Source organism: Alosa alosa, chromosome 2 (genome assembly GCF_017589495.1).
Source record: "Alosa alosa isolate M-15738 ecotype Scorff River chromosome 2, AALO_Geno_1.1, whole genome shotgun sequence".
In the NCBI taxonomy this organism is placed as follows: Eukaryota; Metazoa; Chordata; class Actinopteri; order Clupeiformes; family Clupeidae; genus Alosa; species Alosa alosa.
This window is the reverse complement of record NC_063190.1, coordinates 5,753,203-5,769,416: the sequence shown is the minus strand read 5'-3', so window position 1 is coordinate 5,769,416 and position 16,214 is coordinate 5,753,203. Positions and strand designations below refer to the sequence as shown.

The following is a 16,214-nucleotide window of genomic DNA, read 5'->3' as shown; positions in this document are numbered from 1 at the left end:
GATAACGCTTCTGTTCCGGAACAGTTGAAGACCATTTTGTTTTTGTTTCCGTTTCCGCTCCTCGTAAAATTCCGTTCGTTTTCGGTTTTCGTTTTCGTTCCTTGAACCGGTTCGGAGCCCTGTCAGATATATAACGTTATTTGATGGGCAGACTCTGTCAAAGCACTCAGCAGATATCATGAACATCGTCAGATAGCTTCGAGAGATATTTTCTAACATTGGTGTTCAAAACTAGTCCAGTCCATCAGATGTGCATCAAACTAACATATTCCAACATATTTCGCAATTTTAATATGCTTATTTGCGGAAATATATGAAAAATTTGGCCGGCTCGCTGAGCGCACGGTATCCTGGGTTATTTCATCTCCCACTTCGTTTTAAGCCTGCATTGGTCCTGGCTATATTTTGAGGGTTGATTTCAAGGGGGAAATAGCACTTCCCCTTGCTCCCTAAAGTAATGGGACACCCTAGCCATACACGTGCACGTACAAAAATGTATGCCAACATCAAACACCACATATGCATCAGTAATAATAAGATTTGGATTATTTTCTGCGCTCTTATGAGTGTTTTAACAAAAAAAGCCAATAGGCGGAATTTCCTTTTTTTTCAAATCAGAGGTCAACTTTGAAGGCCTGTACAGCCACAAAGCTACAAGATCCAACTTGCTATCATACCATTTTATACTCCAGAGATATGTAGCTTTCAGAAAAATATAGTGAGAATTTGCCCCCCCAAGTGGTAGTGACGACCCCCTGTGGCTCATGGACTAATAGCCTAATAATTCCACGTGGGTATCGAACCTACTTCCTAAATGAAACCTCTTACATGATAACCATTCATCTACGTACTTGCGCCATGAACCAGCTGATAAGTTATAGTGAAATTTACTTCAGTTAGTCTATACAATTAGAAGAAGTAAGCTGATGATTGTAACAAGTTAACACGGCTGATGGTGTTGTCTTAGTTGCCCAAGCCAGTAGGTCTTCAAAGTATCATGGTTAACTTTTCAAACATTTCACTGACAATCTGTAGCCTAAATTGAGGAAGCGTTGCTGGTCTAAAAATAAATAAATAATAATAAAAAAACGTGTGATGGTGAGGATTGAACCCATGTCGACTGCGTGAAAACGCAATTTACAGGCATGAACCTGTTGCGCCACAGGAGAAACACTAGCTTACACATTGGGAAATAAAGGATAAAAAACCATTAAACCCATGTTTACATGTCAGCAACATTAACGTTAAAGGAAAATTCCGGTGTGATATTGACCTAAAGTGTGTTGAAACATGATACCGAGAGTGAACGTATGTCTCATAGCCCATCTCGGCTTGTCCCCTGCACTCCAAAATCTGTAGCTAGTTAGCCGATGCTACCAACAGCTTTTTCAATGGTGGTGCTTCGGCATCGGGCTAGCCATGCAAATAAATCACTGTTTTACACCATTTACGAGGCTCAATGTATCTCCACACTTCATTGGTAGACTTCCAAGGGCCCTGACATTTAAAACGAGACATTGAGAACTTTGAAAAAGCACTGGTAGTTTACTTACAAGAAATGCAAATGCATGCAAATCCGTGGAATGGCTAGCCCTATGCCGAAGCACCACCATTGAAAAATCTGTTGGTAGCATCGGCTAACTAGCGCCAGATTTTGGAGTGCAGGGGACAAGCCGAGATGGGCTATGAGACATACGTTCACACTCGGTATCATGTTTCAACACACTTTAGGTCAATATCACACCGGAATTCTCCTTTAATAGCCTATAAGCCTAAGAGTTTTGACTCTCCCTGTGCGCAAATTTTGTGTAAAATATGGACACGTTATAGACTTCTCCTGCCCATTGTAGTGTGCGCTTCAATGCCTGTGTTTCCAGAACTGAATTCTTAAAAGAATAGGCTGGACAAAAGGATACACAATTAGGCAACACATTTTTATTTGATTTATTTGCTGACGTTCATGTGCCTCTACAGACACTTCAGGTAGGGGCGGCCGGCCGGCCACAGCCTAACCTCAGTGAAATGTTTGTAAAACCTAACCACTTTGAAGGTCTACTAAATGGCTTGGGCAATGGTAGCATGATAACATGGTAGCCAGATAACATGAACAGCTATGTTAACTTGTTACAATTATAATAACGTTAGCTGACTTCTTTTAATCATACAATTAAAGTCAATTTTTGTGAGTGTCGTCAGCTGGTTCGTGGTGCAAGTGGACAGACGTCTGATTACCAAGCAAATAAGTCATTTTATTTATGGTTCGATACCCACATAGTGTTTATTTATGCTATTTAGATGTTTGTTTTTTGGGTGGCATATTCATGGTCCAGTGCATGTAGTACTACAGTACATACAATTTTGACTTTTAAACATGTCATGCATATTTGTGTGCGTCTCTAGTATATCAGAAAGTGACAAATCTGCAAGCGGCCACATCTGTCAAAGACTCGTCATCAATCATGAAACGTCATCAACGCAGCCAGTTAACATGGGAGCCAGTTGCCATGTAACACCGGAATTGTCCTTTAAGTCAAGTTAACACAGTGACCAATTAGACAAACAAACAACAACATTGTTTGTTTACAGGAATTAGCAGAGGTGCATTACATATAAATTTCAATGGCATTAGGCCTACAGTAGGGACATGATGAGACATGACTTTTATTGAAGTTTGACGATGAGAAGTTGGTGAAAAGCAAATGATTCTGAAAATGTGGCATAGATTTAAAGGAGCCGTATGTAAGAAAAATATTTCAATTAATCATAAAATGGCCCTGATATTTCACTAGACATGAAGAAATCATGTTCATTTCAAATACTTATATCACTGACAACAGTAGTCCGGCCAGGATATTGTCATTTAAAAAGTGAAGTTGCAGCCCTCAACTGATGTTGATGTTTTGTTTTGTCATGTCATGTTGTGTTTTGGCCTGATGCGCCACCCTCCACTTATCTACTAATCACGAAGTCAGTAGTGTTTCGCCATCCGGGTTGGCAACCTCGAGTCAGGGGGGAGGGGGAGGGGATACACCGCTCTTCAGTATTTTGAAAGTGATTGCAGTACCAGTTTTGGCCACAATCTTACATATGGTTCCTTTAATTGATCTTCTGTATGTATTGTTGTCTTATGAAGTCATTTGAATAAGTGAAAATGGTTGAATTGGATGACTATTTGTGGCCTTTAGCCTACGTATTTAACAGGCTGAGATAAAAAGATGCAATGTCTGACATTTTCACTTCCCTTTTCCCAAACATCTATTTTTCGTGTGAATTGATGATGATTCTGGCAATTTCATTTCTGCATCATGTGCTGTGTGTATGTCCTGTGCAGACAAACTCTGTTGCCCTCACCCCGGACTTGATATGGCACCAATAGAGCCCCATTGTGTAGAAAAGCACTGTGAAATGCCAAACTCGAGCTTTCAACCTTCGGATGAGACTGAGAGGCAGGCGTTCTAGCAAGAAGGCTAAAACTGCGGCCATTCACATGCTCCCCAGATTTATACCACAGAAAATGGGAACATGGTAAATTATCATATGCTTCCAAAGCCCCGGCCCCCAGGGTGCTATGTTTCCAGCTCTCCACTACACATTATTGAATCTGGAAAGATCTTCCTCAGTACTGCATTCTCCATGGACTATTCTGGGACCTTGTCAAAGGGGTCTTCTGAGCACTGCCATATGTTTCTCAGTTTAATAGGCCTCCACTTGAGGGAACTTATGAAATGGTTGGAGTTAATTAAACACGAACATGGCATGCACCAGTGGTAATGGACATTTGAAAAAGAAATAGATTTGCACTGTTGTGTTGTGTTCATGCAGCTGTTTTTTTTCTTGTCCCAAAACAGTGGATAATAGTTATGATATATTTTGCCTTCAAATGACGCAACAATTTTACACAAGGACAATAGGAGTGCTAACAGTAACCGTTTCTGTGTTAACAGAAAACTAAACTGGGGAACATAGATACCAATATCAATTTCAACTTACGTCACGTGACTAATGGAAGCATAACTGATGCAGAATGTATTGTAATTAATGTATTTAAAACACAGCCTTTAGAGCCTAGACCCTATAGCCTTTATAGCCTGAGACATAAAACAGAAGTATTTTATGCCCCTCATTTCACCAGTAATATAGTAAGCCAGTGATGTGAAACATGACATCTGAACTCTGTGAAAAGGATAGCAGATAATGTATTGACAGATCTTTCTGTGTTTGAAGTTAGAACAAAGTTGATACTTTTTATTGATTGTAGCCTAGGAAGAGGCAGTAATGAGGCAGAGAGACTTGTGTTCATTTCCTCAACCTGTTTGAAGATTGAGGTTTCAGGAAATAACCTATTTACAGGCTATATGATTTTGAATTATACAGTACCGTCCAGAATTATTGGCACCTTTGGTAAAGTTTACTAAATAATCTTTTGGTGATTTATTGTAATCTCACTATGGAAACAAAGAGGAAAAACATTGAAGGGAAGCTAATCTAAAAAAAAGGAAAATCTCATAAAGAAGTAAATATTTTTTATAAAAACATTAATTTTTACACACAATAATTGGCACCCTTCCTTGTAATACCTTCTTAAGCCACCCTTTGACAATAAAACAGCTCTTAATATTCTCCTATGACACCCATATGAAGTTGGAGAATACAAACCAAGGGATTTAAGACCATTCGTCTTTACAAAATTTCCCCAGATTGTTCAGATTCCTAGGTCCACACATGTGCATTCTCCTCTTTGACTCACCCCACTGTTTTTCTATGGGCTTTAAATCAGGGGACTGAGATGGCAATGGCAGAAGCTTGATTTTGTGCTCAGTAAACCATTTTTGTTTTGATCTGGACGTTTGTTTTGGTTCATTGACCTGATGAATGATCCAATCATGACCCACTTTTAGTGTCTTGGCAGAGATTGACAGATAAAAACAGCCCCACAATATCACAGCCCTTCCACCATAATTCTCATTAGGCATGGGATCCTTTTCAGTATAGTCATTCTTCTATGTACGCTAAACCCACCTAAAGTGTTTCTTGCCCAAAAACGCCTATTGGGGTAGGTCTCTCAGTACACTGCCTGATCTTTTCCTCCAAAAGTCTTAATGTAGCCCTTTGTTTTAGTGTTACCATTTACTTCACAAGGTGTGTCACAAGGTCCCATTGTCTGAAAAACACCCAAAATTAATACATTTCTATGACTGTTCTCCACTGTGGGTATGGTGTTTTGGTGGTTTAAATTTTCTCCCCATCCCAAAATGGACCACTTGGTCATCATGGATGCTGATCATGGATCACTTCTCCAAACATGTACAACTCAGCTTAATCTTTATAAGGGCACAACTGGACAAAGAATGTAGCTCTCACTGGATTTGTTTTTGACCCAGGGACATGGCCTGAGATTGGCATAAAAAAGAAGCATTAAACCCCAATGACGCCATGTGCATTTCAAGTGTGGGGGTAGGAAAATTATTCTTTTGGGATGGTTTTCAACCAGGGGGACCTGGTGACCTCCTCAAAGTAAACGGTAACACCAAAACAAGGAGCTACATTAAGATTCTGGAGGAAGAGATCAGACAGTGTACTGAGAGACCTACTCCAATAGGCGGCATTGGACCATTAAACCACACAATGATTTAAAACATACAGCTAAACAAGGTATTAGGTTTTATAAGAACCATTTTGAGAGCTGTGAATGCAAATAAAGATGTTTCCACTGATTATTTTAAAAGGGTACGAATCATTTTGGACCATTTTTCATAAAATATTTCAAAGCCATGAGGCCGTGTCAATTTTCAGTCAGAACAAACAGATTGGTCTAGAGAAAATCAACATTAAAGGGAAACTTCGCAGGATTTCCCCCTCTGCTGGAGAAATTGTGCATTATGCTATTTCAAACAGAGGGAAAAGGTAACGATAAAGCACATGGATTTGTTTACAAGCTAGCGAACGGTTAGCATAAGTTTGGCAGAACTATGTGGATGTTACAAGGTAAGAAACACGATTTAAAACTAGTTTCTTGTTTCTCACTTCTCTTTCCGGGACAGTAGTCTCAATGTTGCAAGGTTGGTTTTTCGCCTGAGGACGCTAGGCGCAGCGGGGAAAGTCACCATTTTCACCGGAACAGGTCATTTAACCATCCAAATGATTTCTAAACGGGTTTATTACGTTGAAATAGTTGCCAAGTTCCCCTTTAAATCAATATTTGCCAGGGGTATGAATAATTTTGTTCTTAACTGTAAGCGTTAATATATCAGAGCTTTGTCAAATTTGGCCAATTGGACAAGAGGAAATTAGCATAGTTAAAAGAGAAATCTCCCTATCGTCAGAACCTGGTGACGTCTAGCGATCAAGACCCATGTACAAATCGGCCGGATTTCTCCTTTAAGGCAGAAGTACAGGAACCCACAGAAATCTTTTGTTGGATATCAGCACCTATTCTCAGCCTTTTTGCCAAGTTGTGGATAATTATCTTTCTTTAGATATGACTTACCAAATCCAAACATCACAGACTGAATAGCACTTACAAAATAGTTTCAATCATTAGTTGACAAAGCATACATAATATTTCACAAAATAAACAGATGAGATCAGTGCATGGAACCCTTGAAACAAGTTCAGGACCCTCACAACCTCCAATGGGTTGATACAGGAGAACTGTCTCCCGAGCTACCACTTATTCCAAGTGTCCAGTTCTGACATTATTTATTTATGTACCATTGACTATTGAGTTTTGTTTGTCCTTATATGTTGTCCTCATGTTCTCCAAAGCTATGTTGTCTTTTGTGGAATATGCATTTATCTTGGCAACCTCATGTACAGATAGAGGGATCTGTTCTGTTCTGTGAGTGACAACTACAAATTTGCTTCTTAGGTCATTTTGTTGATTGGATGTTAGGTGCAAGTAAATAAAATAACACATCTGCAGATCAAAAAGACCATGGCAAAAGCAGCAAGGAGATGATAGAAACAGTCAACATGCTAATAAAATCATGTGAAAGTAGCTGAACAATTAGCAAGTTAAATTTAAAAGATGGCAAAAGGGAATTCCAGCGATTTTTCACATAGATCTCAGTTTCTCGAGGTCACTGAGTACCGTCGGTACAAAAAACCCGCGACATTGCTATACTGGGGCTAAATTCGTGAGCCTCCATTTTCTTGCCCCCAGAGTGTAGCGCTGTAGCTGTCTGACTGCCGGAATTCCCCTTTCAGTAGGAAATCACTGATTGAAGTGGACATTTGTCCAGAAATATTACTTAGAAGTATAATATATTCACAGATTTCTTTGCCATCTATATGAAAATCATCCATACATCCCATGAATAAAAGCAATGCAGAGCCACTACATTCATCCAAATCTTACAAGACTAATTGAATATCATAAATTAATGATCTTTAAACATTTTGTACAATTGGTAAACAGATACAACATTATTATGCACCATTTCAACAAAATAACATAAATAATCAATCATCCTGTATGGATGCTTAAACAGGCACTTCTCTTTTGGGAATGTCTTTGGCTTGGTCTCGGTCTCATTCCGGAATGCAACAGCATTTAAGTGATGCAGATCTGGTGGGTTTCCTCCAGGCCACAGCTAGTCTTGTGCTTGTGGAAGAGTTTGGTTAAGCCTTCCATATAAAGCTGGTGATAGTGATCAACCTGTTCCTGAGAGGGAGACGGTACCTTGGGCACTGAGATGGGACTTCCCACTGGAAGGTTTAAAGAGAAAGCGTAAATGGTTATTTAAGAAATAAAAAGGTCTGTGGGTTGAGATGTGTCTTCATCAACGTATGCTTAGTGGTTAATACTACATATAGTTGGCTTATATGTGTGTAGATAATGAACAACAGCAGAAGACTGAAGAAGCATTGGAGTCCTTGGTACTGACCGACGGTGAAGACGGGACTCTTGTAGGGCATCAGTAGCCAGCGCTCCCCCTTGAAGAGGCACGGGGCGAAGCCCATGACCTTCTTAAAGATGGCCTGAAACCGACGGCCCATGCTGCCCTCAGAAAACTTCACTTGCCTGAAGAGGTCGTTCTCACCGAACGAGTACACTGGCACCAGGTCAGCTCTAAGGGAGGGAAAAAGTATTTATTTATTATTAAACTATGTCAACTACTATCAGTATTTTGTTAAATACAAAACAAACAAACACCTTTAAAAAGGCCACATCAACAGCTTGCACATTTGATTAGCTCAAAAGTAAAGCTCTCTTCACTACAAAGCTCTGGCCTTTTGTAAAGAGCACATCGGTGGGTGTGGTTCATTTAACCCCTTACTCCCTCCTATAGACTACTACACCGCTAACAGCCTGACCCATACATGTGCAGAACCGAATAAGAATAAGAATACATACTCTTAGAAAAGTGAGAACATTTAGCATCTTCACAAGGGTTAAGGAGACGGTGACACCACATTTCACAACTCGGACATTGCACTCTGCCTCTTCCACAGAACGTAAGTCTTTCTGTCGTATTTGTGGCTCACCCATACTCAAGCGCCAGCTTGACAAAGCCCTTCCTGTTCTTCATGACTACAGTGTTGACTCCTGGAGAGGAGGTGAGGGACTCTTCTGCACCACCGACGACGATGACCACTGCATTCCCAGTTCCACACTTTGTCAACAGGTGCTCAATACTTGGCTTGCTTACTGGATAAATGCCTGTGACATCAGAAAAAAGTAAATGACTAGAATGTTTTTATATACAGTATGAAAAAAAAACAAAACAGAAACTACATGCTACTGATGATGACTACAAGAGATAAATGGGGTAAAGCAGGGGTCTCAAACACCCGGCCCGCGTCCTGCCCAATTCTGGCCCGCGACGTATGACAAAATAATAATGTAATCCGGCCCTTGAGGCTATTAATTGCGACAAACAACGATACTGATTAAAATAGACGATAGATCCAGGTACGGTGACAAATCTCATTTGTAGGCCTACTCTGCTCCACTATGTGCAAGACATCCAGAGCTTGAATCAAACCCAAAATCGCTGCGCAAAGTTTTCAGGAAATACTTGTATTACACGCGAGAAACACAAAGACTTGCATTTGACGCGGAAGCGATGCAGGCCAGTGTTGCAGAAATTAAGCAGAAATAGGCCTACACCAAATGTTGAAAAACGTTCACGTGTGATGAAGTCTTAGGTAAGCTATGTTATTCACCTATTCTAATTCTGAAGGAGAATATCCTTTTGGAGATTATGATCGATCGTCTATGACAGTGATCACGGTGCGTCTGTGAATGGAGGTGCGTGTATACACTAAGCATACCATGCTTGTTTCGACCCTCTGGCCAACATAGCTTGGAGGTTGCAGTGGTAATCGTGATGATAGTGTCCGTAATGGATGTGGTACAGACAGCAGGGCTAGTAGAAATAGGGCTCTAAAGAACTACAAAGTCACCCGCAATATGATGCGAATTTCTGGGTACTGCAGATTACCCGCGATAGGAACTGTTTGACCAGAATACTTTATTGTAGGCCTATATTGTAGTACTCTATTACTAAACCACAACATCTTAGGTGTTGGTATACATCTTAGGTGTTTTTCTGTTAATTTGTTATGTGGGTAATATGAAAAAAGGAAAGTAAACCTGCTTACATATGTTCATCCAGTATTTACTGAAAGGTGCATAATTTGAGGTGCTTGCCATCCAGTGACAAATTAGATGGGTAAATTTACCCCCTTCATAAACTTGTTTTACTCAAAGATTTTTACATTTACAGTATAACTTTATCTCTGACCACTTTCAAGCCATGGCCTTTTAAATTTTGATATAAAAATCCAATGGTGTTGCTTTCTTAACCCTGATGCCTAGTTTGCCAGGTTTAAAAAAGTTATGAGAGGAAATATTTTTATTTGGTGTGAAACACACACACATACCTGTTTTTTATGTTTTTCATTTATTTTATAATTTGTATTAATATTTATTTTATCATTATTTTATTTATAAGCTAAGGTTGCTAGCACAGGTGTCTAAAACTAGATAAAAACACTTGCACTTTCTGTTTGCAGTTTTGTGTGGTATTTGAAAAAAAAAACATTGCATTTTCAGAAATAGCCGGCCCTCCAATCAGATGACGTTGGCAGAATTGGCCCCCAGCTCATTTGAGTTTGAGACCCCTGGGGTAAAGTATCTTATACATCTTATATATGAAAAACAAATCTAAATAGACTCTGTTAACAATTGACCTACAAAGTCCCTGGATATAAATTAAGACATACATTTTTTAAATTCATATATAAAATATAAACTAAATATCATCCATCATAATCTACAAAAAAAGTGTAACAAATATCCTTCCATTGCAAATACTCATCACTTGGATCTGCAAATCATTCCGCCTCAAGTCCTCAACTCAAGCTGACCTGCGGCCATGATATAGTCTCTGAACAGCGGTATCCGGAAGAGTCCCCCCAGGGTGGCCAGACAGGAGGTCACTCCTGGGAAAGCCTCCTTGAAACCACAGGCCTCTGTACCAAAACAGGTGAAAGCTCCACAACACATGATCCCATGGGGGTGGGATCCCAGGATGTAGTTCTTACTTGGGCTCAGCTCAGCTGTCTTCACCAACTAAAGTAGGGAGAAGGTGCAGTTTTAATTTAAACAACAATATCACAATACTAGTTATTTATTCATGCATGTTGCTGACTCTTTTATCCAAAGCAACCTACAGATACCAATTGCAGGGGTTCGTCTGCCTGGAGCACCTCGGAATCAAGTGCCATGCTGAAGGGCACACAACAGTGGCAGCGGGGAATCATACCCATATTTTATTTTTTTGCCAACTGCATGCTAGCCAATTTGCAACCACACTACCACTCCACTAATAACCGATTAACAATAATAACCATTGTTGTTCCTTGAAAATAAGAACAGTAATATTTATATACATATGAATATACGGCAAAAATAAAATCTAACCAAGTGTTATTAATCTTCTATTAACATCAAAAAATATATGACTGTGTGAGACTTACCTAGCACTCTCTCGAAAGATCATTTTGACTTAATTTAAAAAGACTGACTTATTTCAAGGAGTCTTATAAAGGCAAATTTGCTCAACACACTGGCAGCCACAATTGCTTGATTCTAGGACAAAATTGTTTAATGCACTGGCAGACAAATTTGCTTGTTTTCAGGATGAAACGTATTAAAATAATTCAAACTCTTCTTAATTAAGTCAAATGATTACTCGAGAAAGCGCTAGGTAAGTCTCTTTAGACTGAAAACAATACCAACTAGATGTTTTGATCTTGATATAAGATTAATAACACTTGATTAGATTTTATTAGTAGTTAGTACTAATAAAAAATTAGTAGCTATAAGTAGTTTTTGCAGTTTACATAAGTGACAACGTTCCTAGTTACCTTCACAGGAAAATAATTTCTCATGTGTTTCCACACTCGAAAGTTTCGCACAAATGCAGTTCTTCTGCCCCCTACAGTCCATAGAGAAAATTACAGTTTAATATGCAGAAACTCTTACAACAGACTTCAGCACATAACAGATTTGATGAAACTTGAAAATCATGCCTTCCAGAAAACTGATTTTTATTTCCATGTATTTGCTCTTTACCTCGTTCTGGTGTGTGCCAGTCCAAGACTTCCCAGGAAAAGTACAGTGCTGGGATAATCCAGAGAGATGTAAACATGAGGTATGTCATAAAGAGAAGACATGTCACTCCTGCACAGAAAAACAACATGCTTTATTATTAAGGAACAACTGACAACGTTGACTGTAACAATTTTAGTCGTGTACCCCATCCCAAGTTTGTTTATCTGCAGACACACTTTGTCTCATGAATAATGCAGAGAGGCCAACATAGATTTTTTTACAGTAGCAGCTGGTACGAAACTGACAGGCAATGGTCTGTCATACCCAAACCCAGCTCACTTACCAGTTCAGTTAGTAATGCTATGTATCATGAAGGATTTAACACCATGAACATGGACACTCACTGTGATATGAAATGAATAAATGACAAAGGACAGAATGATTCCTGCACATTAAGCTATGTCTTTGGCCATGGTGATTTTTAAAGTTTTAAGAGTTTTAAATATTCATGACTCATTGGACATAATGAAGCTTAGGCTACAACCTCAAACAGTAGCCAAATATTTAAAGGGGTGCTGCCAGAATTTTGGGGGGAGGCCCTATGATAATGTGGGTCAACCTGTGATAATGAGGATCATTGGGTTAAAGTAACTACAACACTGTTGCATAAATTGTCTTCACAAGTACAATGAAGATAAAACAGTTTTTACTTGTAGGAAAGATCCTGGCACATTCATACTGTACAAACAATTTTGCACTATATTAACATGACGATTACGGTATTCCTCTGACAACACCCAACTATGTACGTTTCAATGAAAATAACTTAAAGCCGCTTACTTTCCCAGCAATAACTGATCACTCACCTCTACTGTGTATTTGAACTGAATGATGACAAAACAAATGTAAATAAAACTCTCACCCAAGCAGAGGAATGTATATATGAACTGTACGACACTGATGGACTCTTTTAACTCTTTCCAGTATGAGTTTTTCTCCATGTTTTGCTACCTTGTGAGAGCAAGAAAGAGATAATCAATATAATCATTAATGTAATATTCTGATTGAATTATTTTTATGTTTGACATCACAATTTGATTTATCATAAATGTTCAAATCTAAATTTACTACCACGCTCAAATCAGCATGTTAATTTGCACCATGCCCTAGTCCATTATCATATGGATAAAGTAATCTCTTGCTAAGAATCTGATTTACTGCCTGTGGTTGTGTCACTAACTAGGTGATCAATGATCAAACCTGACAGTCCTTGGAGTGATTTTAAAAAGAAAAAACATTGTGCAATACAACAAAAATCAATAAAAAATGTATTTCAAGCTATCTACTATTTTGCCTATAGTTAGCACACAGAAGATAAGCTTCTTTTAAATTAAATTATATTGCAAACACTTGAATGTGCACCAATGGAATGTGCACCAATAGAATAACTCTTGAATAAAATAAAATACCTGTATTAGGCTCTCAATCGAGTAGGCCTACCTTTAACTGAGTCGACGCATCTGTAAGACCATGAAACTCTTCCTGAATGCGTTTTGAGAGTATTGCGCTTCACAAGCACTTCTATGCGTGTCCGATCTCCCGAAACGACCTCATGTCTCAATGCACTTTGATCCGTTCAATCTGATTGCTGCAGATAACGATAGCGTCCACGCTGTGAATCTCGTATATGTATGGACGCTCATGTCAAGACATTCTTTTTCACAGTCTTGCATTCATTTCAATCCACAAATCTGCACTCTCGCTTCGAACGTTTTTGAAAACATAAAAGCAGCATAAGTGTATTTGCATTCGAAGTCTAAATGTCATTACAGCGACCCCGTTTCGTTCAAGAGGCATTAATCGCATCTATAGCCTAATCAAAGAAATAATTAGGGTGTTTTGATTAATGCATCATACACGGAAGACACCAAAGAAAACATTGCATTTGTGCGCGTGTACACCACAGCGTAAAGACGTGACAGCTGTCGTAATGGAGGGAGGAGTCTTGTGGCCGACAGCAGAATATGGACTCAAACAGCTGCACTGGCATGCAGTAGGGGAAGGTGGTTTTACCTGTATTCCACAGCAGGTAGAAAAGCTTTGTCTAGTGTGTTTGGTCTTTATTTCGTCTTCCCCTTTCAGTCCATGGGCCCAGACAAAAAAAAATCACCATTTAGTAAATCACCAGAGGTAGCAAAAGTCCAGTATTGATTTTTGTAATCCTCCATGGGTGTTGGACATGATAATCTCTGCAAAGTGGAAGCTAAAGTGTGATTACCATAGTTTTTATACTTATATAATATCAGACTATGGCCAGGTCATAGTGCACCAAAGCATGTGAAAAATATAGTTTATTTTTATTTTATTATTTTATTATTATTTAATTATTTTTCACTTTAGTGCAGGGCCATGTGAAGGTCATGGTGTAACAAAATATGCAACAAGGTGGGACATTATATCACATTATGTATCACATCTATACAGGGTAGATCTTTAGAAAATATAGTTTAGGCTGTTTAATTATTTTTCCCTTAACGGTACAGGCCAAAGTTGTACATTTGGTTCTCATTCTTTTGAATAACCAGCAAGTGTTTTGGCAAATGTGTGCAGTTGATTGTATGCAATTGAATTGCTAATGTCATGTTGCAAAATCATACTGGTTCTCTGAATGCTCCTTCCTTCCCCAAAAACATCAGGCATCAGTTCATTGATTGTGTTGAACCAGTTGTCATATGTAGCTGTCAAATACATTTAGCCATTTCTGTTAACCTTCTTTGTAAATGTTCCCTGGCCTGAATTCATAAATTGGTGTTAGGTGAATCTTGACTTCATAAAGGGGAATGTTAGATGTAATCAATACCTCTCAACTGCCAAGTAAGAGCACAGTGGCATGTTCTGCCAGATGGGTGTTTCCTATGTTTACAGTTCTCATTTGTATTTTTTTCCTTCCTGGAAAAACTGCTTACAGAAAAACTGCTTACAGTTTACTCTGTAATACTTACAGAGTAAACTGTCATATTGACAACAAGACAAAACCGTTTGACTATCCTGACATAAACAATGGCGTCAGCACTTGTCATTTTGATTGCACAAACAGTTTCAAATACTTGCTTTTGAAACATAAACAAAGCATTTTGAGCAAAATACGCGCTTTTGCAGGTAATCAACTATGCGGTGCAGTTTGCACTAATTGTTTTGAGAAATACACTAACTGCAAATGTTAATTATGATTTGATAAATACACCAAAGTGACTGAGAAAAACTTACATTTGAATCCTATAGCCCATCTCCAAGATAATGTGTAGCATTGTACGGCTGCCACACAGAAAAAGAGTAACTTTTTCTATCATTGTCATCAAAACTTAACCCATAGTTTGATATGATTAATACAGAATAGAGTTATATTGACAGCAAGGCTTTTGACTATAAACAGTGGCAAATAGACTTGGCATTCTCATGGTACTGACATGTTGATTGGTATAAATCTTTCTTTTGAGACATAATTTAAGCATTTTGAGCAAGTTGTGCTATGTTGGCCTCAAGGGCCCGCATCAACCTAGAAGCTAGCCCATAACCACTCATTTGTGATTTGCACCGCCCTCCCGGTAAAAAAATGAAAATGCAATATTATACTGCTTTAATCGCCCCCTATATTTCAGTTGAGATGTTCTGAACTGCACCAAATTTCATGTGTTTGATTAACCTGACATCCTCTGGGGGTATGCCAAGTTTCGTGGAAGTTCATCGATTAATGAATTTATGTGTACATTTAGTGACTGTACACCCATCGGCCTGTAGATGGTGGTGTTGAGCGAAGGGTTGCTGGTAGAGAATGATGAGGAGAGGAGCTGCAAGGCAGGACTGTCTCTCACACACTCGCTCTCTCTCACATACACACACAGACATATAAAAACACGTGCACACACACATACATACACACACGCATGCACACACACACACACACATCCACACGCACAGACATACACACATGCACACACACACACACATCCACATGCACAGACACACACGCACACACACATACATGCACAGACATACACACACACACACACACACACACACACACACACATGCACAGACACACACACAGACATACACACATGCACACACACACACACATCCACATGCACAGACACACACGCACACACACATACATGCACAGACATACACACACGCACACACACACACACACACACACACACACACACACACACACACATGCACAGACACACACGCACACACACATACACACATGGGGCCAGCCACATTGGGGCCAGCCGTGGCCTACTGGTTAGTACTTCGGACTTAAAACCGGAGGGTTGCCGGTTCGAACCCCGACCAGTAGGCACGGCTGAAGTGCTGAAGTTGTTGCAGGCAGCTCACTGCGCTGGGATTAGTGTGTGCTTCACCTCACTGTGTGCCGAGAGTGTTTCACTAATTCACAGAATGGGATAAATGCAGAGACCAAATTTCCCTCACGGGATCAAAAGAGTATATATACTTATACTTATACATAAACACACACACACAAGCACGCACACACACACTCACACAGGCATGCAGATACAAGCATAAACAAAAGCTGCAAGAGTATGAGATGGAGACAAATTGACAAGCGTGATTTATTTTGAGG

General features: G+C 39.3%; 1 protein-coding gene across 2 annotated transcripts; it reads right to left on the bottom strand.

The window, feature by feature from the left end:
• Positions 1–6,511: 6,511 nt before the first annotated feature.
• On the bottom strand, positions 6,512–13,518 carry mogat3b (monoacylglycerol O-acyltransferase 3b). 2 transcript variants are annotated; one of them, XM_048238091.1, is made up of 8 exons: positions 13,064–13,518; positions 12,486–12,574; positions 11,585–11,692; positions 11,377–11,447; positions 10,375–10,579; positions 8,488–8,662; positions 7,887–8,071; positions 6,512–7,707 (listed from the first exon to the last, which is right to left on the bottom strand). In XM_048238091.1, the coding sequence occupies exons 2-8, from the start codon at positions 12,562–12,564 to the stop codon at positions 7,553–7,555; spliced, it is 978 nt and encodes a 325-aa protein (XP_048094048.1). In that variant the 5' UTR covers positions 12,565–12,574; positions 13,064–13,518; the 3' UTR covers positions 6,512–7,552. The 2 variants fall into 2 exon arrangements, with proteins under 2 accessions (XP_048094048.1, XP_048094049.1); XM_048238092.1 differs by lacking the exon at positions 13,064–13,518 and adding an exon at positions 13,033–13,051 and having other exon boundaries at positions 12,486–12,570.
• Between the last annotated feature and the right edge of the window lie 2,696 nt (positions 13,519–16,214).

Bases quoted from the DNA above. Each gene is read 5' to 3' on its own strand.
- mogat3b (XM_048238091.1), bottom strand. From the start codon at position 12,564: ATGGAGAAAAACTCATACTGGAAAGAGTTAAAAGAGTCCATCAGTGTC. The intron at 10,580-11,376 runs GTAACTAGGAAC...TCCCTACTTTAG, and splicing joins GAAATTATTTTCCTGTGAAG to TTGGTGAAGACAGCTGAGCT. The intron at 8,663-10,374 runs GTCAGCTTGAGT...CTGATGTCACAG, and splicing joins AGACTATATCATGGCCGCAG to GCATTTATCCAGTAAGCAAG.